Source organism: Neltuma alba, unplaced genomic scaffold (genome assembly GCF_004799145.2).
Source record: "Neltuma alba isolate B1F8T4 unplaced genomic scaffold, ASM479914v2 tig00007932_pilon, whole genome shotgun sequence".
In the NCBI taxonomy this organism is placed as follows: Eukaryota; Viridiplantae; Streptophyta; class Magnoliopsida; order Fabales; family Fabaceae; genus Neltuma; species Neltuma alba.
Genome location: NW_021634906.1, coordinates 63,617 through 88,700, shown reverse-complemented (window position 1 = coordinate 88,700; position 25,084 = coordinate 63,617). Strand labels below are relative to the sequence as shown.

Below are 25,084 nucleotides of genomic sequence, written 5' to 3'. Positions count from 1 at the left end.
GGGGGGATGCTGGTGAGTGGTGAGTCTCCGGTGAGGTGTTGAGATTTTCAAATTAGAATCTCATATATTTACACCCTCTTACTTGTCGTTTTCGCTTCTTCATCTTACCATCCAAATGGATTAAAAAATCGAGTAAAAAACTAAACACTATCTACGAAGTATAAGAAACATCGAAGCTCAACTTCTCTCATCAACTTTCACCTCTTGAAAGATATTGGTTTGGACGAAGAACAACGGATGGGGAGGCTGGAACTTCGAATGAAGAAGATGAGACCAGTGATGAAAGGGAGGAAGAGAGAACAGGGAGGAGGTCGCGATGGAGATTACCAAACCCTATGAATTTTTTATTATTTTTTAAATAATTAAAATTGAAATAAAAAGTGACCCATAAGATCAAGATGGTCTAAGATGTCATGTTTTCATTTGTTGGTGGGCACAGATGACGTGGTGCACTGGGTGCACCTAAGAATTTCGAACCCTGACGTCAACGAAGCTCCAATGACTCGCTCCTCACTGAAATGAGGGTCGGACGGCAATTCATCAACTCACTACCGCGCAATAATAACTGATCCTACTCAGTAGCTTTTAATAAAAGAATTTTCGCGTCCATAAGATAAGTAAATGCATTAATATGCATGATGCTCTTCCTTCCTACACTCAACTTGGATAATTTTAGACTATTAACGGTTACAATTGGAGCTTCAATTCTTAGGATTTGACAAACTAATAAAAGTTAAAATGACTCAAACCCAAAGACTCAAGATTATGGCATCTATGTGAGACATTTTATTTGACCCAGGCGAGTGAGGGGGTTCTAGTCAAGAGTAATTTAAAAAAAGGGCAACCATCCACCAATTGGGTTATTCTTTGTTGTTTTCATCATCATCCTTATAATTACCACCATCATCTCATTCACAACATCCACATTAGGACTTCATTATCATTATCATCATCATCATTCAGAACACCTCTTCAGCATTTCATGGCCATCATCATTCTCATTCGGATTTTACATCAATATCATCATTACCATACTACGAGATTTTGCTCAATCATACACCATACTATCTGGGGACACTACATGCATGTCATATCATACCATTACTGCTGCTACAGGGCTCTGGAGAGGTGTTAGCTGTTACTGGCCTTTAAGTAGGCCAAAAGAACTGAATGTTCAGTCGTTCACACATTTAAGAGTGCCTATTTGCACAAGACTTAGTAGATGCCTATTGTTATGATGCATTTTGAAGACCAAATTTGAAAATCTGCCCAAAAAAGAAAAAAAGAAAACAAAACAGAAAATATTTTCTCTCACAATAAATGGTAATAAAGCAAAAGATGAAATAAATACTGATTGGTCTCTAATGTAGAAATGTGAGATTAACACATATAGAGAAAAATCAGAAAATAAAAATAAAAATCCCTCACTTAAGTTGATTGGTTCCTAATTTAGAAACATATTTTGGAGTCATAATAATAGAAAAAAAATTTAAAAAAATTAAAAATAAAAATCACAATTTGATTATGATTTGGTGCTTAAATAGGAAGTTCATATGAGTCATAATTGAGGGAAATTTTAAAAACAAAAACTAGAAGAGAAAATTGGAAAACCCTAGGTAGACAGCTTATAAGAAAGAGGGGGGTTATAGAAAGACATTTAGAATTTCCTGGTGAAAAAGGAGGCAAGTAGAGAGCTTTTTTGTCATTTTATTTCATGGTAATGAAGTGGGGTTAGGAAAAGAAAGAAGAGGCCTAATTAGAAAAAAGAGTCATTTGTTCATCTTTTTCTTTTCTTCTACTCAAGGAAAGCCTATACTCTTGTGATTGTTATCACATTTGTAAGCTTGAGCAGTGATGGCTAGAGGGTTGAATCCAACATGATTTTAGTTTAATTCTCACTACTTCTCTCTCTCTTTGATTTGTCTCTTTGATTTGTTCGAATATGCCGTTATCTATTTATCTTCCATGTATACTCACTTTGATATCTACTTTCTTCTTTTTTTTGTTTTCATTTCATTTTATTTATTTATTTTTGGGTCATGTCTATTTACTAATATGTGTATATAGTTCTTTATTGACTTATTATATAATGTATTCCTTTTTTAGTCAATTGATAAGTGAAGCATCAAGTATGAATTTTCATTCCTATCTATTATGTTTACCTTGAGTTTCATGTTGATTTATTTTTGAGTGTCATTTCTTTTTGTTTTTGAAAGCGCTTCTCTTTTTAAAATTTATACCGTGTGAGGTTTTCAAAACCTCTGCAAGTATCTAGATTCATTGGTAAACTATGTGAGACTATGGAAGTCTCTACAGGAATACTAATGTGGTTATGCAAATTTTCCTTTTGAAATAAAAAGAAAGTTTGGTACCATATTTATAAATAAATAATAGAATAAAAAATCCTTTTAAAATATGTACATGTAATCTCAAAAAAAAATTTAGAGCCGTATGAGGTTTTTAGAGCCTCCACAAACTCAAATGATTATTCTCTCATGCGAGATTATGGGAACCTCTATAGGAAGGATAATCTAAAACTTCTTTCAAAAATATTTTTTAAATAAAAATTAAAAATTTGTTTTTGTATATTAAAAAAATACCAATCCACCAAAAAACACCTTTTTTAATTGAATAAATATTTTATAAAAAATACCAACTAAGTGACACATATTTTTACCTCGCAAACTATGTGGGCTTTGATTCCTCTAGATGGTACGTAGGCCCTAGATTTTTTATCCTAGGTCAAGTCTAACTTTATAAATAATTGATTTTTCTTTTTTTGTAAATAAATTTTTTTCTATCTTTTTTTAGGGTAATTAAAATATAATTAAAAAAAGCCATATTAATTTTGAGTAGTTGATTTAGGGCAATCGTTCTCTTGAACAGGTGTTGTGGGGTGCCTAACACCTTCTCCACAAGCAATCGACTCCCGAACCCCATTGGGTTTTCATAGACCATGTTTTTTAGGTTTCTAAAATTAACCTTTTAAAATTTTTGGTGCCGACTACTCTTTCTTTCTTTTTTATGGGATGACTAGGATTTGGACGTGACAGCATCTCTTTCATAGAGCAACTTAGTAGAGGTTTGGGAGTTGCTTAATGAGAATTCATGGAAGTAGATTGCAGGTGGTAAAGATACTTCTTTTTGGCTTGAGCTTTGAATGGATAAGGATACCATTTTGATTGATCACTATTTGTGCGAAATGTTGGATGAGATGTTAGAATGATCTATGGCAGTCGGCAGATGTGGCATAAGGAGATGGGACTTGGAATTGGAGAAAATTCAAAGGATTTCTTAGCCCTTTTTGTGCTTGATAATGAAATTAGGAAAAAAAATGGGGCGCGAATAGGTTGTGTAGTATTTATGGCTGGTTGGAATCCTCTATACACATGGCTAGAAAGGGTATTTGCACCGAAGTTTGGAAGAGGGTTTTTTGGTTAATATAAATAAAGATGAATTTTGTCTACCCCACACAGTAATTGGTCGAAGCTAAATCTCAGGATCCAAAACATTCCTTGGAGTATTATCTTTGAGGTCATTTGCTTGTGTCTCTAGAAACATAGGAATGCTCGAATTGTTGCCTCTAGGAAAAACTCTCACTTTGAGGTGATAAGCCGTGTTTAGTCTTTAGCGACGGATTTCGCCAAAGCTAAAAGGTTTTCGGACAGATTGAAGACTCAGGTCATGAGGAGGGATTAAAAGAAGTGGGCAGCTCTTGCAACCAGATGGATGATAGTTAATTCGGATGGGAACTTGAGACGACGAGGTCATGGTTCAGAATAAACAGGCCTGGGATAGTTGGCTTTTTTGGACTTGAGGCCTCTCTTTGTCACAAAAAAAAATTGTTAACTCATTACCTTTAGTCCTTAATCGAAGATATTGTTTGACTTTTGTTTTTATCTTAAATATAAGACCCTAATCCATTTTGTCTTTAATATTTATGTTTTTTTTAAATAGTCCTTCTAACAATAGTAGTTCTAGCTAATATACTTGATTAGCAAGGATATTTTAGGAAAAACAACACCTATTTATGACAAATAACTAATTTAACTTCTTTTCCTAATCTCCTCAAATTAGTCAACTAGCTCTTATAATTAGGTCGAAGGTAGTATTAGATTTCTTTAAGAATAAGATTTAAAAACATTAGTCTCTCAATTTGAGAAAATAATTTTAATTCTTGTAATTTTTATTTTCTTAAAATGTAGACACCAACATTTTAAATAGTTTAAACCATAAGGATTAAATTGTATTCAGTCAAAGTTTATGAATTGATTTTAACCAAGATAAGCGTTTGTCCTTTTAAGTTTATATCAGTTTTTAGTTTAGTATTTTAAATTTTAAAAAGAATATATTTAGTCTTTTAAACTTAACATCGTCAACCTCATTAACAAAAAACATAGATTCAATAATTTTAATATGATGACTTGGTACTTAAATGCTAACATACTAATTTTTAATTTAAAAAATGTAAATTAAAAAATATTCAGAATAAAACTTTTACTTTTATCGATAACTCATATGTAGTTTAAATGCTGGCCTAGTCGTTAAATTAATTCTATAAGTTTTGACTTAAAAAAATGACCATTCAATGAATGTTAATATGGTTGGTCTCAATCAACCAATTTATATATATATATATATATATATATATATAGATTTTATTTTCGCTCACTAAATATTAACACTGCTGGTCTCATTAATGAAAAATACTTATTCAATGAATTAAAATGCTAACAAAGCTTGTGTAAAATTTTATCACTTAATGTAATATTTTTATGTATTGAAAGATGGATTGTTGGTATTAAAATCAGTTCATTATGTTTTATTTTAAATATTTTCAATTTACAAATTATAAAATAAATATTAATATTTCATTATTTAGTTGTAGAAATACCATCTAGATTTGGTAAATCAACATTTTACTTTAATGAGACAGTTGATGTTAATATCAAGGAAATTAAAAATACATTTTATAAATTTAAATGACTAAACTTAATGTAAATTTAGAAGACTGAATACATATATGAACCATAAAATTATTATTTTTATAATAGTATAATAAAATCTAATAGATTTTTTTTGGTTAAACTTGAAAGAATTAATTTATTTACACAACCATAGTTACTATCTGCAGATGTGGGGAAAAAAAAAGTTATTTGATGTGTTTTGGCTAAAAACTTGAGTATTTTTTTCACCTTTGTCCTTTTTGGTTTATTAAATTAAGAGTATTTTAGTATTTTCATAATAATTGTGTGGACGCTGTCATAAAAAGTGACAGTCGTTACATTACGTACCATTTATATCATTTTTGCTTTATTTTGGTAAGTGTACAGATACTTTTGTACCTCCAAAAAAATTTATGGTAATGATTGTATTTTGAATAAAAACTTATAGATTGCACCGCAGACTTTTAAAATAAAAAAAGAATTTTATAATTGAATTTAACTAAAATGAATTCAATATACTTCACTCAAAATAAAACCGCGTGGACCCATCCCAGTCCCAACTTTGCTGCTTTACTCCAAGGCTCAGAATAAAGCAAACCCACGCGGTTAGAAAAATAAATAAATAATTCCACGAAACTTCTCGCAGCCTCCGGCATTGGGGTGCAAATCCTGAGAACTGTTTATTGCTTTATTTTCTGCAGTTTAATTCTGCAAATGGTTTAATTTAAATATTTGCTCTTTTTTTTTCTCTTTGTTTTTTTAATTCAAATAGATGAGGTGATAACATTTTTTTTCTCAATTTTTTTCTCTCTTCTTGTTTTTTCCTTCCCAATTCTGCTTCCCATACAAACGGATTATAGAAAATTTCATAAGAAAATTCTAATGGGTTAATATAATTTTTTATCTCTTAAATTTTCTTTTATTTTGATTTTATCACTCAAATTTTAAATCATAAGATTTTCTTTCTTAGATTTCCTTTCATTTAAAATTTTAATGCCTATAACTTAATAAAAATATGAATTATTTTGTGATTAAAACTTAAATCCAAATTTTAATTTAAAAAATGAGGCTTTTCACCATTCACACAGACACCTTAACGGCGCCCGACCCCGACACTTTCCTTTGGCTTCTCTCTTTTCGCCCCGACTCAAATAAAATAAACATGAAACGCGTCATGGCGTCAAGAGCGCCGTGTCCCAGCTTTAATTTCTCTCTCTTTCCTTGCTCATTAATTAAGTAGCGAAAATTTCTGGGCTAACATTAAGAATCACATTTTGGAGTGTTAATAATAATACTACCTCTAATTCTTAATATACAAACTAATATATAAATGGTTAAATTTAGTCATAAATATAAAATCATGTTTCACTCCGTTCCCCTTATTTATTCATACCAACAATATTAATTGTATATGTTAAGAGAATTTGCATCAAAGGACAATTTTAATCCAAATGATTCAAGACAATATTTTAGAAAAACCAATAGATATTTTTGACAAATAACTAATTTAATTATTTTTCTTAATTTATTCAAATCAGTTAAATAGATCTTATATCAAAAATCAAAGGTAGCATTTATTCTTTAATTTTTGTGTGCTTTCAATTTATTACTACGAAGATTTCATTAGACAAGGGGCGAATATGTGTGTGGGGGCGCATAAAAACTTATCAGAGCAGGGCAAAGAAAAGAAAATATGTACGTGATAAAAAAATTTCCACTTCCTTGGTTTAATTTGTGCTAGTAACCAAAGGTTTTATTCGATCACCAATGTTAACCGTCGAATCAAACGGTGCGGTAACAACTTTGCTAGTTGTATTTTGGTGCTAATTAAGTTATTCAAAAGAGCATAAATATATTCACTCAACCAAAAAGGGCACAAATACAATAACCTAAAAAAGTTTAAATAGAAGCAAGAAAAAAGGTACTGTAGAAATGAAAAAATCATAAAGGTACGAGTGCATCCTTCTGGGCAAAATTAGTTCTAACATAATTAATTGAAGTATAGTAAGTTTATAAGTAAGCATTATACTCCTCCGGTCCTTATTATAAGACCCAATTTGACTTTTTATTTGGTCCTAATTATAAGACCCAATCCATTTTCTCTCTTATATTTATACATTTTTTTCCAAGATAATCCTTCTAATAATGATAGTTTTAGTCAATATACTTAATTAGCAAGGATATTTTAGGAATAACAACACTTATTTATTATAAATAACCAACTTAACTTACTTCCTTAATCTCCTCAAATAAGTCAATTGGGTCTTATAATTAGGACCGGAGGAGTATATGATTTTTCATTCCCTCATTTGGTTGTTCTACTTGATATTTTACACATACTGATTGATTTTTTTTTTTTTTGGGTTGTCACACTTAGAATGGTTGATAATTAGATGGCGACTCATGCTTCTAAAAAGCTAATCCAAATATCCCAAATATTCTTAAGTGATCATTCATACTAAGTAAGGAAGGTTTGTACAATAATTCTGATTGATTGATTAAGAAAATATTCATTACTTAAGAATAGGTAACAAGCTAAATGTGGGGAAATTTGATAAATCTATATTTTATAATTAGAAAGCTATTGATTTTGGATTATATTTGACTAAATTTATTAATATTTTAAACCTAGTTAATTAATTGTCATACATTTTCACCTCTACACTCCTTTATATGATAAAAGGGAATTTTGATACAGAATCTTCTTATATCTTTTTATAAGGAAAAGAATAATGAAAGGGAAAAAAAAGAAAAAAAATGAAGGTTGAAAAATAAATTAAAAAAAGCAATGGAAGGATAAGCAATTAGGAGAATTACAATGAGATTTTAAGAAAAGAAAATAATTAATTTTTATGATAGTAATTGTTTTTTACTACAAACTTGTTATTAAAGATAGTTCAAATATTATTAAGATTTTTTAGTAATTATATTTTTTACTTAGAATTTCATAACAAACTTTTCCAAGTCATTTTGCAAAAGTGTAAGAAAGAAAAGGAGACAAATTTATAAAAAAAAAAGAAAAAAGGAAGAAACAGGAGGCGAGAAGGGAACTTTACCATTTTATCATTTTCCTTGCGGTTCAGTTGCCTCCACTTTTTTATTCTTCTTATTAAAATAATTTTAAATGGTTCGATTTAATATTATATAAAAATTTTTATTTCAATATCAATTAACAAATAATATTTACAAAATAAATTTAAATTATTAAGATTTGGTTTGAACCGTTAACATTTTATATGCATTTTGATCTATGAATGTATTTTGATCTTTAAATTATTTTAATATCAGTTGAGCGTAGGGATAAAAATTAATTTTTATTCTCTAGAGTGTGACTTTTTATGGATTTTGATCTATGAATATATTTTATTTTTTAATTATATTTGTCTCTTTTAGACCTTCTTATGCCAATGAAAAAAGTTAATTTTAAAAATAAGCATGAACAGTTGCACACGCGCTTATCAGGTGACAGCCCCAACCCAACCCTTTATAAATCTTCCTTGGTTTTTTTTTTTTTTTGGGCTCCCCAGTCCCCACTCAAACAAATAACATAACACTACTTGATGGCTTCCAGCCCGACCCTGCTTTACTGACTCCACGTCAAAGATTGCGGGCTGATGATATAAGACATTAGCTAAAAAAAAAAAAAAAATTGCGATGTAAAATATATAACATGTTGTATTTTTTATTTTTACTTTTATCAAATATAGAAAAAAGATAAGAAGTAATAAAAGTGTAACATTAAAAGTAATTTCTTATTTTTTAAAGAATAAAATAGGAAATTTTATAATTTTAGGATTATTTTGATGGCTAACTTCAATTTTTTATTATGAGAAAAATTAATCGTCTTATATTATGAATCAAAAGAAGCATTGGTGCACTTTTTAGTAATATTTTAAAAGCCATATCAGAGAGCAAACCAGAAAGAGTAGCGGGTCACGGTTTTTATGATTCAACCGGTCTAATTATCGGTCGAACCGATAATGTAATAATTAAATAAAAATATTATATATAAGTAATAATATGCTAATCTAAAATAAAATAAATACTAACACATAAAATAAACATGATATATTTACAAAAATAATACATAAACAATATTAAATAACCCAACCAAACCCTTTTCTTATCTTCTTCCTTATAATTGTTGTAAATACTTTTACATTTGTTTCTGACTCTTCAATCTCACCCTGTAGCTATATTTCTTAATCGTATAATGAAAAAATATATTCCATGACATTTACCATCGACCTGCTCCCATCTCGAATATCGGAACTTTTTTTGACTGTTGGATAACCCTCCTTTTTACCTGGACATTCCGGTTTCTCTTCTGCAGTGCTGTTCATTTCTTTATGAGTCACTGCCGTCGGTATTGATTGTCTTTCTTTCTTTTTTTTGGTGAACTAAGGAATAAACCAAAATTACATTCTGATCACACGTGGAGTCCCACGTCCTTCCCTGTCCTCTCGAAGCAAGTCTCTGATTTCCGTGGGGGTTGTTCCCAGAGCTCATAAGAGTTCTTGAGCAGAAGGCTTATATGTGCTAGGCGATCGGCGCATCGATTACCTTCTCTGTATATTTGATGAAACTCCACCCTCCAGTCTCTGTTCGTCCACTATAGTACCTTCTTCTGAATATGTGAGTATCCTACGATAGTGGTTTGAGCTCTCAAGGAATCTGCTATCTGTTTCGTGTCGCTTTCCACTCTCCTGTCTCTTATCCTCTCCTTCCTCTTCTAACTTTCTGCTCTCCTTTCTTCTTTTTTTTCTTCTTCTTCTTTTCTTGTCAAAGAATGGCATTGAGCTCGCATAGGCCAAAGGGCCAAAGGATCTGGATCGAGAGATTTTTTCTGGGTTAGATAGTGAAGAAGAGCATGTTTTTAGAGAAGAAACTCAAAACGCAGCAATGGCTCCTTCTTCTTCTTCTTCTTTCGATGATTCTCAGATCAAATACGATGTGTTCATCAGCTTCAATGGCAAGGACACGAGACGTGGTTTTCGGAGTCATCTGGTAAAGGAACTACGTCGGGAGAACATCGGAGTATATGAAGATGAGAAAATGAACAGAGGAGAGGAAATATCATCCTCGCTTCGAACAGCAATTAAAGAATCGCAAATTTCAATCGTCGTTTTCTCAAAAAACTATGCCTCTTCAAGGTGGTGCTTGGATGAGCTTGAAGAAATAATGGAGTGCAGGAAAGTGAACAAACAAATTGTTTTACCCGTTTTCTACAACATAGATCCCTCACATGTGCGGCATCAGAGAGGCACTTATGAAAATGCATTTGCTCGACATGAATTGAGCTTTCAGGGAAACAGCTTGAAGGTTCAGAATTGGAGATCAGCCTTGAAGAATGCTGCTGACCTATTTGGCTATGATTCGTCCCGTTACGGGTAAGCCTTTTGCAAAATACTATTTAATTCCCAACAGTTGATATATCAGATTGTGTGTGTGTGTGTGACAGGCTACCTAATTTAGACCTTGAAAAACATTTGTCTTCAATTTGTAGAAAATTAGAGCATGTTTTGCATCACAATGTTTAATTGGTAATTTTCTGATATGATATTCCAACTGTTTCATACTGGATCCTAAAAGTTCCATGCGGTGCACCGGCTGATACTGCATTTATCTAATAAACAGCCTGGATTAGGAGTCATTGAATTGTATAACGCATATAAATATAGGACTTGTTGATCAGCTATTTCATCCCATCTTCTTGTTCTGATACATTCTTTTGTCCTTCTTTGATTCAGTACTGACTTTGAGCTCATAGGTGAAATCGTCAAAGATGTTTTGTTAAGAGTGAATGATATCTATCCTAGTGAGTCAAATGGCCTTGTTGGAATTGATCAACACCTTGATCGTATCAGATCATTTTTGGAAATGGAGTCAAAAGAAGTTCAAATCCTCGGAATTTGTGGTATGGGTGGCATTGGTAAAACAACCATTGCACAACTTGCATTTGACAAATTCTCTTCCCGCTATGAAGGCTCTTACTTTTTAGACAATGTGAGAGAAGAATCACAAAAGCATGGGCTGAAATATTTAGGAGAGAAACTTATTTCTGAACTGCAAGAGGAAAAATCCACTTTCATCCGTAGAAGGCTTATTGGACAAAGAAAAGTTTTAGTTGTGCTTGATGATGTGGATACTCCAGCGCAACTACAGCATCTAGTTACAGAAGGATTTCATTGGGGACCTGGTAGTAGAGTTATTGTAACAAGCCGAAACAAGCAAACGCTAATTGATGGAGGAGTTCATGCCATACATGAGATCGAGAAATTGGACTTTGAAGAATCCCTTCATCTTTTCAGCTTAATTGCCTTCAAAAATAGCCATCCCAAAAAGGGATATGAAGAACTTTCAAAACAGGCAGCTGCTTATGCCAATGGCCTTCCTCTAGCTCTGAAAGTCTTGGGTTCGCATCTTTATTCTTGTGATAGAGAAACATGGAAAAGTACATTGAGAAAACTTGAGATGTATACCCATCCTCAAATTCAAGATGTGCTGAAAATGAGTTTTGAAGGATTAGATGATGTAGAAAGGGACGTATTTCTTGACATCGCTTTCTTTTTCAAAGGAGAAGATAAAGATTATGTCAAGAGGCTACTTGATGTCAATAACCCTTTTGCTGCTCATGGAATAAAAGGACTTCTAGATAAAGCTCTTATATCCATTTCAAATGACAATGTAATACAAATGAATGGCTTAATTCAAGAAATGGGTTTCGAAACAGTTCGGCAAGAATGTAAAATCCTGGAAGACGTAGTCGGTTGAATGACCCTGAGGAAGTGTATGATGTGTTAAAAAATAATAAGGTACTAGAAAGATATCTTATCTTCTCTCTGCAGGTGACTTTTGTACAAATTGCAGCCAGATTCATATCATTTACTTTTTTTATGAATTTGTCTTACTTTTTAGGGAATTGATGCCATTAAAGGCATAGTGTTACATGCTTCTCTCTTTAAAGATGTACGGTTGAATGTTGACGCCTTCAAAAATATGACTAATCTCAGAGTCATCAAGTTTTACCCTTCCTGGCATGTGAGATCTTGTAATGTGCACCCTCCAAGTTTTTTGTCGTTCTCGGATGAGCTAAGGTGCCTAGGGTGGCATGGATACCCATACCCATATCCTGAGAAACTTGATGGGCATTCTATGCCCAACAACCACGTTGGGAAACTTTGGAAACTAGTGCAGGTAGATGTACTTGCATCTTTAGTTAGTTGTCTTTTATTCAAATTCTAAAATTTTCCCCATTTTTAATATCTCTCATTTAATTGCTTCAGGGTTATGTGAATTCTAAGAGAATGAGCCTTGGTAGCTCAAAACAATCAACGGAGTTGCTTGATCTCACGAAGGCACAGAAAACTGAATGGGAGGATATGCGTTCTTGTCAAGGTTTTTGTGACATCAATTCATATATCTTGTCTCGTGCTGTGAATTTAGTTCGCTCCAAGGATTCAAAGAAACGTCACGGTGAGTAATTTCGGATCTCTTATTATAAACTTTGATGTTGGTTTATGCTTTAGTGTCAGGGTATTTTTTGTCATCAAAGGAAATATCAGAGTCGGATTTAGTAACTTCAAAATTCGAAATACTGTGCTCATCATCAGTTCGGGGTCTCAGTGAGCTAAGAAGGATCACACATGGTGACTCAGGACTAGAGATTCTTCCCGTAAATGAGTTGTGTTGCCTGAGATATTTTGAAGATCCTAGTCTTTCTGATTGTAGACAAATGAATCAAGCTGCGCATCCTATTTGGCGCCTTACTTTATTTAAGAGAACTATTTATGACTGGCTGAAGTGTCTTTTGGTGCTCATCCCTTTGATGAGCACCCTAAGCTCATCAGATTTGGATCATCCATATCTCATGAAATCTGGACCAAAACGAGATATGGATAATCCAGATTTGATAAGTTTAGGATGCTTATCAAGGTGATGAGTATCCAAACTGGTTCCTTCTATCTTCTTATACTTAACTGCGGCGTTATATGATTTATTTGCTTTCCCTTTATCACTTCTAATCATGCTTTTTGTATCTAATTTAATCTCTTTTTTTTTTTTTTTTTCATGTTGAGTATAGGAGTTATGGCATCAAAGACTTGTCCGGAGCACTATACCACTCCGGTTACATTTATAAGACGAAAGAGAAATCATTTTTTGGTTCTATTTATAGGGTAGTGAGAAACATCTTTTAATGTTGATGTATAATTTTATTTTTCATTTATTATTATGTTGATTTTGTTTATACGAGATATAATGTATATTAACTAGGGATGAAGTTAAGAAGATGTTAAATTTTAAATGAGAGTTAATAAAATTTAAGATTTCTTAATTTGTGTGAAACACATTAAAAATAAGTTATAAATAAGACTAAAAAATATTTTGTAAGAGAAATTCTAGTATTGACTCGCTATTTTGTTTGTGATTAACATCGGTGGTTATTGAGTCTGCTCTCCAAATGCACTGAAAATGTGTCGGACTTTCTTTTTTGTTTTTTCCCTTTAAAAAAATTGTTAGCTCATCAATTGAGGCAGCACTGCAGCTACACCTTAAAAACGCGCGATCTTTTTGTCATTTTTTATTTTTCCTCTCTTATATGTCCCTATTCTCTTGTCCCTTACCCCTTCCATGTCACTCCACTGGTCTTAATATTTAATATAAAATATATTTAATTAATTTAATTAGATTAAAAAAAATTAAGTAAATTAGTTAATTATAATAAATAACCTGTTTTTTTTACGATACTATAATTATTTTTCTTAACATTCTCATTTCCTCTTCTATTTGATTATAATTGAGAGAATATTAATAGGGGGTAATATAGAAAAAATTGATAAATATAAAAAATATGTCATATATTTAGAATAAAAAATAACTGAATAATTGGGTCTTGTATTAAGAACGAGAGGATGATTAGAGGACTGCAGTAAAATCATTTTTTAAAATTATATTTTATTCAAAAAAGACCAATGATTTCATTCTTAATGAGACCTAAATAAGACGATTTTTGCCAATTGAACTTTTGGCTAAAGTATGCATTTCTCGTTTAAGTTTATATCAAATTTTAGTTTAGTCTTTTATTTTTAAAAATATATTTTTAGTCCTTTAAACTTAGTCAATTTTATTACAGAAAACGTTGATCCAATACTTAAATGCTATCATGTTATTTTTTAATTTCAAAATATAAATTTAGAAATATTTAACAATAAATCTTTACTTTTGTCAACAATTTATATGCAATTTAGTAATGATGAAACAAAGAATTTTCTTTGCTTACTTTTATAATCGAAAAAAATATATGATTAATATTAAAAATTTATATTAAAATATTTTTAAAATTATAATTATTTTAAGGATTAGCGTTATTATTAAATTTTATACTCAATATAATATGAATAAGTAAAAGCTGATCATTAAAAAAGTTAAAAATTTACAATGTAAAATATTTTTTAAATTACTATTTTTATGAATATTTAAAAGTAAATCATATAGAACCGCATTAGACAATTTAGCCATATGGAATAATTGTCTTTGACGATGGCACCCTTAATTAGATTCTGTTTTAAATATTTTTTTAATTTACATATTTTAAATTCAAAATTAGCATGTGAGTATTTAAATGCTGAGTCAATATTTTTTATTAGTGAGATTAGTAATGTTAAGTTTAAAGGACTAAAAATGCACTTTTTAATAAATGAGAACCTGATATAAATTTAAAGAATTAAAATTAAGTTTTATTCCTGAATTTTCATTTCATTTTTTTAGAGATAAATTTTAGTAACCAACTCACCAACTGGTGAGTATACAACGTCTTACAATCTATTCCTTATTATAAGAACCTTCTTAATATTTTATAATATATTATAATTTGTCTAAAGTGTAAACTTTTTATCCTAACTAACTATAAAAATTCATCACTAATTAACCGAGCTTCTTTAAGTAATAATTTTTATTAAAGATAAGGGATCGTTAATATGGAAATCCTTATAGTTTTAACCGGTTTTTAATCAGGCCTTTATATTTTTTTTTTCTTTTTATTATGTCTTTATAATTTCATATGTTTTTAATCAGGTCTTTATAATTTTTTTTATTAGGTTCTTTTTATTTTACCTTATCTTTAATTAGGTCCGTGTAGCTTTTATTATTTATAGAATAAATAATAATATTCTATAAATAATAAATTATTATAATAATCTTATGTTAATATTCTTTTAAAATTTTAGTTAAACATATATATTATTTATTTTTCAATTGTAATTTTTATAATTATAAAATTCAAATTATAATAATAAAATTTTCTAAAATTAGAATATAATTATAAATAATTTATAATTAAGTACAATTGATTATTCTGATTAATTATTAATTACTAAATGATTATATTAATTATTTTGTCCGCTTATATAATTATTAATTTAAAAATGAAATTAATTTTAAAGAATAAACTTAATAAATAATTTTTTTAAAACTAAAAAGGACATAATTAAAAAATAAGTGAAACTATAAGGATTTGATAAAAATGAAAAAAAATGGATGGGTCTAATTAAAAACACATAAAAGTAAAAAGATTTGAAAAAAGAAAAATTTTATAGGGACATGATTAAAAATCAAATGAAACTATAAAGAGCAGAAGATTAATTATCCCTAAGATAATTTTGAGATTTTATAAAAATAATTAATTTAATTATTTTTTTAATGTAGAAAAGATGTAAGATAGAAGAGTAAGAAAAACTAATTAAAAATATGAACTCCAATTTTCCATTTTTTCAAATAAAACTCATTAAAATTTCCAACCCCTCTATTTTCTTCATACCAAATCAAATTTTAATTTATGTAAAGATAAAATAGTTATTTAAAATTTATAAAAGAAAATTAGGAGGGGGTGTATAAACGCACATATAACTGGAACACGGGAACGTGACGCCAGAGTCTTGAGTCCTAATCAAGTGTGATGGAATGATCTATTTGCAACATACATTTTTAAAATACTTCCAGCCTTCTCTTTTTGTAAGAAACAATCCTGATGTCCCTAAATATAAGAAACAAATTTTTTCCATGAAATTTTAAACTAATATTTCCATTTTCACTCTCATTAAAGATATGTTATTTATTATGTCTCTCCAAGAATAAAAGCCAAGAATCACAAATAAAAAAGCTAATTAATAACTCCCCCCACCCTCCTTGTTCTCCCTATGTTGGATGATTTTAAGTAAAGCCTCCTTCTAATTATTTACGTGTAGGTTGAAGCCAGCGTAGGGTCAATAAATTGTTTAGTTGGTATTCATGAGATGTTTCTTTCCGACTGATAGAAGAGGCTACATCTAACAAAATTGTTGTAAAATTTGAAGAAGAGAAAAAATAGAGAGCAAAATTCATTTATTTATATATCCACTTGATAATAACTCAATTGAGTCTGAAAACTTCAGTAAATATTTAGGATTAATAATCTTAACTATATTAGTCTGATATATTCGCGAGTAAAACTTTTCTGATAAATAAAAGAATGGAAAACAATTAATTGTTAACGGATATGATTTTTCTTTTTTTTCCCATCACTTTTTTTTTTGTATTATCCAGACAAAATTTATCAAATTTACCAAAGGAATTAATTACAGGAACATGGAACAGTTTCATTACAGAGTCTCTTCAAAATAAATAAAAAATTAATAATAATAACAAAAATCCAATGCCAGTTTATGTGAAATCTACCTTCTTTTTTTGCTTAATTTTTTTGTGCTTTTGTACAAAACTTTCGCATTGAATGGGAAACAAGAAAGAACTCGACTCACAAACAATTTCATTATGTTCAATTACAGCGTATCAGTTGAGTGATTCCAGAAATGAAGAGCAATAATTCATTTCATGTATCAAATAGAGCCTCAATCATCAACGAATGAAAGGGATTCTTTGCATCTTGAACGCCAAAACCCCACAAAAGATCAAACAGAGCCTCAATCATCAACGAATAAAATTAACTTCTTTTTTAAATGAGAAAACCATATTGGAAGTACCTATACTTTTTTTCAATTTTCAATTTGGTACCTATGTGTTTTTTGTTCTTAACTAATCTTTATTTTTCCTCTATTAACATTATTAATTCTTATGTAGAGACTAAAAATATCAATAGAACCAAGTTATAAGAGTTAATGTTGCTAAAAAGATAAAATAAATGTTTAATTAAAGAGAAAAAACACATAGGTACCAAATTAAAAATTGAGAGAAAGTATAGGTACCTTCAATATGGTTTTCCCTTTTTAAATTAATAATTATATAATTGCACAAAATAATTAATATAATCATTAAGTAATTAATAATTAATCAGAATAATCAATTATAATTAACTATAAATTATTTATAATTATATTCTAATTTTAGAAAATGTTGTTATTATAATTTGAATTTTATAATTATAAACATTAGAATTGAAAAATAAATAATCTATATGTTTAACTAAAAATTTAAAAGAATATTAACATAAGATTATTATAATAATTTATTATTTATAGAATATTATTATTTACAGAAGAAAGAATAAAAACTACAAAGATCTAATTAAAAATAAAGTAAAACAATAAGGAGCTGATAAAAAGACAAGAATTATAAGGACCTGATTAAAAAAATGTGAAATTATAAAAACCTAATAAAAAGAAAAAAAAATAAGGACCTAATTAAAAACCGGTTGAAATTATAAGGAATTGTATATTTATTATCCCTTATACAAACCGCCTCTTTATATTCTATAATGTATAAGAAATATGTACTATTTTTTTCTTTTTCCTTTTCTTTTTCTTTTGCCAAAATAAGTCAATTTTATTAATTTTTTTTAAAAGTACAAACCCATAGACAAAGCCACAAACAAAACAATGACTCAAAACTACAATAGAACTCACAAAAACAAACCTAACCAGAAAATAAAATCAAATAACTAACATAACAGTAAACAAATACTAACGTTCTGTTGTACCCTTAGAAAAAAAATAATTTAGAAAATAAGCATGCTCACCAAAGATTAAATGGGTAAAATCATTTCATGCCTGCGGTACCCTTAGAAAAATATTATGTGTTTGGTGGTTCAGTTTATAACCATAGTTAGGAAAGGGTTGGCTTGGTTTTTGTTTTGGAAACATTTTTTGTTTTAAAAACAAAAAAGAAAAAAAACTTGTTTGCTTATTTGTTTTTACTTGGTTGTTTTAATAAGATTGTAGTTTCTTCAATCTTGTTGAGTTCTTCTTATGCTTAATTGTCGCCTGCTTTGACTTATTTGCTTTGCCTTTATAATTTTTAGTTGTCATTTTCAACCTCCGTCTCTCCCATTTAATAGCTATATATGTTTTACTAACAGGAGTTGAAGGTGTAATAAAAAGAGTTAGTTTTTTACAATATGATGAATTAAAATTCAAATATTTATTAGTAGAGATACATATATCTAGTCTCCCGTGATACCTCAAACATGATTGTATCTAATAGAAAAATACATGTGCATATAAAAAAAATAATAGCTATATTTTAAAGTGAAAAATTGAAGGAAGGACAATTCATTGAGAGTGCGTAAGATTTTTGCTTTTTCTTCCCTATCAAGATTCCTTTTTCTTTCCCGACAAACTGTCAAATTTAGCAACAAAAAAAAAAGATTAATTACAGAAACGGATTCCTTTCTTGGTCCCACTCAAATAAAATAAAATAAAATCAAAATCAAAATAAAAAGACCCGAGATGGCTTCTAGGCAAGTCCCTGCTTCTTCGGTCTTCACTAAGTCAATTTTTAAACCTTAGTCGATAGTTGACTCTATGCCCACGATCGGTAATTCGCTACATAAAATTAAAAACACGGATTGCAGAAGCAATCTCTCAGTAATGATCCAACCAACCTTCTTGCAATCTCTGGTAGTAATCATGGTTCAAACCTTGAGAATCATTTACTACTTTATTTTGCTTCTGCATTAACTTCGAATGGTTTAACTTTGTTGCAGAACAGAATACTTGCTGCAGTTTCCGGAGAAGAAACCCATTGTTCCAGTTTTGAATTTCTTCCTTTCCAGCCATGGCTTCTTCTTCTTCTTCTTTCGATGATTCTCAAATCAAACACGATGTGTTCATCAGCTTCAGTGGCAAGGACACTAGACGCGGTTTTCTGAGTCATCTAATAAAGGAACTACGTCGGGAGAACATCATAGTCTATGTAGATGAGAAACTGAACAGAGGAGAAGAAATATCATCCTCGCTTCGAACAGCAATTAAAGAATCGCAAATTTCAATCGTCATTTTCTCAGAAAACTACGCCTCTTCGAGGTGGTGCTTGGATGAACTTGAAGAAATAATGGAGTGCATGAAAGTAAACAAACAAATTGTTCTACCCGTTTTCTACAACATAGATCCCTCACATGTACGGCATCAAAGAGGCGCTTATGAAAATGCATTTACTGAACATGAATTGAGGTTTCAAGGAAACGGCTTGAAGGTACAGAATTGGAGATCAGCCTTGAAGAATGCTGCTGAACTATCTGGCTATGATTCGTCCCGTTATGGGTAAGCCTTTGCAAAATACTATTTAATTCTCAACAGTTGATATATCAGTGTGTGTGGCTGGCTATCTAATTTAGACCTTGAAAAACATTTGTCTTCGCTTTGTAGAAATTAGAGCATGTTTTGCATCACAATGTTTAATTGGTAATTTTCTGATATGATATTCCAACAGTTTCATACTGGATCCTAAAAGTTTCATGCCGTGTATCGGTAGATACTACATTTATCTAATAAACGGCATGGATTAGGAGTCATTGAATTGTATAACACATATAAATATAGGACTTGTTGATCAGCTATTTCGTTCCATCTTCTTGTTCTGATACATTCTTTTTTCTTCTTTGATTCAGTACTGACTCTGAGCTCATAGATGAAATCGTCAAAGATGTTTTGTTAAGAGTGAATGATATCTATCCTAGTGAGTCAAATCGTCTTGTTGGAATTGATCAACATGTTGATCGTATTAGATCATTTTTGGAAATGGAGTCAAAAGGAGTTCAAATCCTCGGAATTTGGGGCATGAGTGGTATTGGTAAAACAGCCATTGCACGAGTTGCATTTGAGAAATTCTCTTCCCGCTATGAAGGCTCTTACTTTTTAGACAATGTGAGAGAAGAATCACAAAAGCATGGGCTGAAATCTTTAAGAGAGAAACTTATTTCTGAGCTGCAAGAGGAAAAATCTACTTTCATCCGTAGAAAGCTTATTAGACGAAAAAAAGTTTTAGTTGTGCTTGATGATGTGGGTGCTCCAGAACAACTACGGCATCTAGTTACAGAAGGATTTCACTGGGGACCTGGTAGTAGAGTTATTGCAACAAGCCAAAACAAGCAAGCACTAATTGCTGGAGGAGTTCAAGCCAATGACATACTTGAGGTCAAGAAATTGGACTTTGAAGAATCCCTTAATCTTTTCAGCTTAAATGCCTTCAACAATAGCCATCCCGAAAGGGGATATGAAGAACTTTCAAAACAGGCAACTGCTTATGCCGATGGCCTTCCTCTAGCTCTGAAAGTTTTGGGTTTACATCTTTGTTCTTGTGATAGAGAAACATGGAAAAGTACATTGGGAAAACTTGAGATGTATCCCCATCCTCAAATTCAAGATGTGCTGAAAATGAGTTTTGAGGGATTAGATGATGTAGAAAGGGACATATTTCTTGATATCGCTTTCTTTTACAAAGGAGAAGATAAAGATCATGTCAAGAGGCAACTTGATGCCAATAACCTTTTTGCTGCTTATGGAATAAAAGGACTTCTGGATAAAGCTCTTATATCCATTTCAAACGACAATGTAATAAAAATGCATGACTTGATTCAAGAAATGGGTTGGGAAATAGTTCGGCAAGAATGCAAGGACAATCCTGGAGGACGTAGTCGGTTGAAGGACTTTGAGGAAGTGTATGATGTGTTAAAAAATAATAGGGTACAAGAAAGATATCTTATCTTCTGTCTGCATGCAGATGATTTTTGTGCAAATTGCAGCCAGATTCATATAATTCACTTTTCTTATGAATTTGTTTTATTTTTCAGGGAACTGATGCCATTAAAGGCATAGTGTTATATGCTTCTCTCTTTAAAGATGTACGGTTGAATGTTGACACCTTCAAAAATATGACTAATCTCAGAATCGTCAAGTTTTACTCTTCCTGGCATGTGAGATGCTGTAATGTGCACCCTCCAACAAGTTTTTTGTCGTTCTCTGATGAGCTAAGGCGCCTACAGTGGGATGGATACCCACACCCATATCCTGAGAAACTTGTTGGGCATTCTATGCCCAACAACCATGTTGGGAAACTTTGGAAACTAGTGCAGGTAGATGTACTTGTATCTTTAGTTAGTTGTCTTTTATTCAAATTCTAAAATTTTCCCCATTTTTAATATATCTCGTTTAATTGCTTCAGGATTATGCGAATTCTAAGAGAATGAGCCTTGACAGCTCAAAACAATCAATGGAGTTGCTTGATTTCACAAAGGCACAGAAAACTGAATGGGAGGATATGTGTTCTTGTCAAGGTTTTTGTAACGTCAATTCACATATCTTGTCTCTTTCTATGATTGCTGCTGTGAATTTAGTTCGCTCCATAGATTCAAAGAAACATCACAGTGAGAGTAATTTCAGATCTCCTATAAACTTTGATGTCGGTTTATGCGTTAGTGTCAGGGTATTTTCGTCGTCATCAAAGGAAATATCAGAGCTGGATTTTGTAACTTCAAAATTCGAAATACTCTGCTCGTCATCAGTTGGGGGTCTCAATAAGCTAAGAAGGATCACACATGGTGATTCAAGACTAGAGATTGTTCCCCTAAATGAGTTATGTTGCCTGAGATTTTTTGAAGAGCTTAATCTCTCTGATTGCAGACGAATGAATCAAAGCCCAGAGCTGCGCATGCTATTTGACGCCTTACTTTATTTACGAGAGCTGTTTATGACTGGATGCAGTGTCTTCTTTAAATCCCCTCATACTATTTGCACCTCTTCATCATTTAATTATTTGACGGATCTACGTATACAACAAAGTCAGGCACCCGCGTGGCATTTTGCCGCATTTCCCCTCAAGTCAGGGGAGCTTGTGCTCGTCACGGTAGCATATAAACGGGCGGTGGATCTTTTGGCTTTGTCTGCGCATTTCCTTTACGATCATGATTCCTCTTGTGCGATAGGGAAGGTGAACGGAAACCAATTCTTTATTAGAGGACCACATATGTCAAGGAGCCTGATTCGGTGTCCATCAGTATCATCATGGTTGAGGTAAGCGCTGAATAGGAGCATTCCCTCACCTTAAAATAACACCTGACACTATTTCCTTTTATTACTCCTCCGGTCCTTAATATAAGACCCATTTAACTAATTTGATTAGATTAAGAAAGTTAGGTAAATTAGTTAATTATAAAAAAAGTGACACATTTTTTCTAAAACACCATAATCATCTTTCTTAATACCCTATCTTCCTCTTTTGCTTGATTATGGTTGAGGGAGTATTCGTGGGGGTAATTTAGAGAAAATTGATAAATATGAGAAAGGGGTCTTATATTTAGGACCAAAACCAACTCAAGAATTGGGTCCTATATTAAGGACTGGAGGAGTACTTTATAATTTATATATATATATATATTTGCCAACTTTTGTTTCTTTAAATATCAGGAGTATGTCCTCTTTTATGATGCATATATTTTATCTATTGATTGCTGGTCAAAGAAAATATATTTTATTTGTGGATTTAATAGAGGGAAGTGAAAAATGGACTGAGACATTATGCGTGTTTCCCCCCAAAACACTGAATGGGCAAGACCATTTCAAGGAAGTGGTACGGTACCCATCTGGACCTATAAGAGACACTTGTTATGACACATTCGGCACGTAGACAAGTCCTTTATAGAGCGCAAAAGAGAGAGACAGGTGGATTTATGTGCCTGGCATGTTAAGAATTGGTAGTACATTTTCTAAACGTAGTTAGGACATTAAGAAAAACCCTCTTCCATATTCAGTCCCATTCCTATTATCATTTTCATCCCTACTTCATAGCTGAGAAGCAGTGAACCTGATTCTTTAAATGTTTTAAATCATGTGCGCTGGCAGCATCTCCTGTTTTGTTCTTTCTTTTGCTTAATTGCCACCTGATATGGTGTATTTGCTTTCCCTTTATTACTTCTAATTATGCTTTTTGTATCTAATTAAATCTCGTTTCCTTTCTTTTTTTTTTAATGTTGAGTATAGGACTTATTGTATCGAAGACTTGTACGAAGCACTACAGGCCTCTGGTCATATTTATAGAATAAAGAAGGAAAATGCTTTTTGGTCTTTATTTATACAATAGTGAGAAAAAAATTTTATATTGATGTACAATTTTACTTTTTATTTATTATTATGTTGATTTTTTTTATATAAGTTATAAAGTATATTAAATCGGAATAAAGTTAAAAAGTGGTTAAATTTTAAATGAAAATTAATAAAATTTAAAAATTTTTTTGGTTTGTATGAATCATGAAATTGAAGTTTTTTTTGTTTGTTTGAGCGATAAAAATAACTTGTAAATAAAATTTAAAAAAATTTTCAAGAAAATTTCAATATCGACCCGCTATTTTTGTGAGTGATTAACATCGCTGGTGATTGAGAGCCTGTTTGGTTAAGCGGTGAGATCTCAAATAAGCCCGTTTAAATTCAAATAAGTGCTTATGAAGCATGTTTAGGGTGTTTGGATAATTTTTATAAAATCTCGATGAATCGTGATTTTAACCTTCTACCGCACTTTTAGGATAAGTAACAAGAAGTAGCTTATGCGTTTGAAAAATCCCGATGAATCTTCAGTAACTAAATTTTCTCCAATCTACCCCTCATTCTAATGGTAATTATTTTAATTTTTTTTAAAAAAACATACAATATGAACCTGTTTTTCTTTTAATTTTATCTAAAAGACATTTTTTAAAAAGTAAGATAACGGATGACATATGATTGAAACAACACAATCACCAAGTGCCAACATAGTTTTCTCATCAGAAATGGATCGTCTTCGAGACTCAATTCAAGATCAAATTCTGCAATACAGGGAAAATAATTAGCTATCATTTTTATTAATTAGTTTTGTTGTTTAAATTTTATTTCTTAGTTATAATTTTGATTGAACATTCAATTTCCTTATCTATGTTACTAAAATTGCTAATCAATTTTTTTTAAAAATATTTTCATTCATCTCTTATTTATATGGGATCTTTTATTTAATATTTTTACTACATATAAATTTTGTAAGTGATTTTAAATAATAATAATTTTAAAATAAAAATAATATTTAAATATTTATGTCATTTATTAAATTATATTTAATAAAATTTATTATTAAATATAATAATTATGAAAATGTAAACAACTTTATTAACTTCATGTCCTTTTTAGTAATTATACACCCATAAGTGATTTTAATAAATGAAAACCAAACATAATCACAATTCTTAAAATCACTTATAAAAAAAATATCCAAACAGAAATCACGATTAACTAATGTCACTTATAGCCAGTGTCACTTATAAAATTCATGATTATCTAAAATTACAGTTGTTTACCGTTAATCCAAACGGGCACTGAGTCTGCTCTCCAAATGCACTGAAAATGTGCCGGGCTTTCTTTTCTCTTTGTCCTTTTAAAAAAATTTGTTAGCTCATTAATTGGCAACGGTTCAGAGGCAGCACTGCGGCTATACCTTAAATTGGGCCCACAAAAAAAAAAAAAAAGAACTAAGGAGAAGTGCCATCTTTTTGTCATTTTCCCTCTCTTATGCGTCCCATGTTATCTATGTTACTCTTTTAGCCTTACATGTCACTCCCCCGCTCTTAATTATAATAGATATCACGTATATTTTTTAAAATATCATAATTATTTTTTTAAATATTTTCACTCATTCTCCTACTTGATTAGGATTAAGAGAGTATTAATAAGGTAATATAAAAAAATGATAAATATGAAAAAATATATCTTATATTTAAAATCAAAATTAACTCAACAATTAGATCTTATGTTAAAAAGTGAAGAAGTATTAGAAAACTGCAGTAAAATAATTTATTAACATTATATTTTTTTTCAAGAAAGACCAATAATTTCATTCATAATGAGACTTAAATA

At 30.6% G+C, this 25,084-nt stretch overlaps 2 protein-coding genes across 2 annotated transcripts; both read left to right on the top strand.

The window, feature by feature from the left end:
• The first annotated feature begins 9,848 nt into the window (after positions 1–9,848).
• On the top strand, positions 9,849–12,885 carry LOC114753450 (TMV resistance protein N-like). The gene is made up of 5 exons (XM_028942141.1): positions 9,849–10,336; positions 10,697–11,633; positions 11,865–12,143; positions 12,233–12,344; positions 12,476–12,885. The coding sequence occupies exons 1-5, from the start codon at positions 9,849–9,851 to the stop codon at positions 12,883–12,885; spliced, it is 2,226 nt and encodes a 741-aa protein (XP_028797974.1).
• A 6,021-nt stretch (positions 12,886–18,906) lies between these two features.
• Positions 18,907–22,226, top strand: LOC114753449 (TMV resistance protein N-like). Its single transcript, XM_028942139.1, has 4 exons — positions 18,907–19,474; positions 19,822–20,896; positions 21,004–21,285; positions 21,375–22,226. The coding sequence occupies exons 1-4, from the start codon at positions 18,990–18,992 to the stop codon at positions 22,224–22,226; spliced, it is 2,694 nt and encodes an 897-aa protein (XP_028797972.1). The 5' UTR covers positions 18,907–18,989.
• The last annotated feature ends 2,858 nt before the right edge of the window (positions 22,227–25,084 follow it).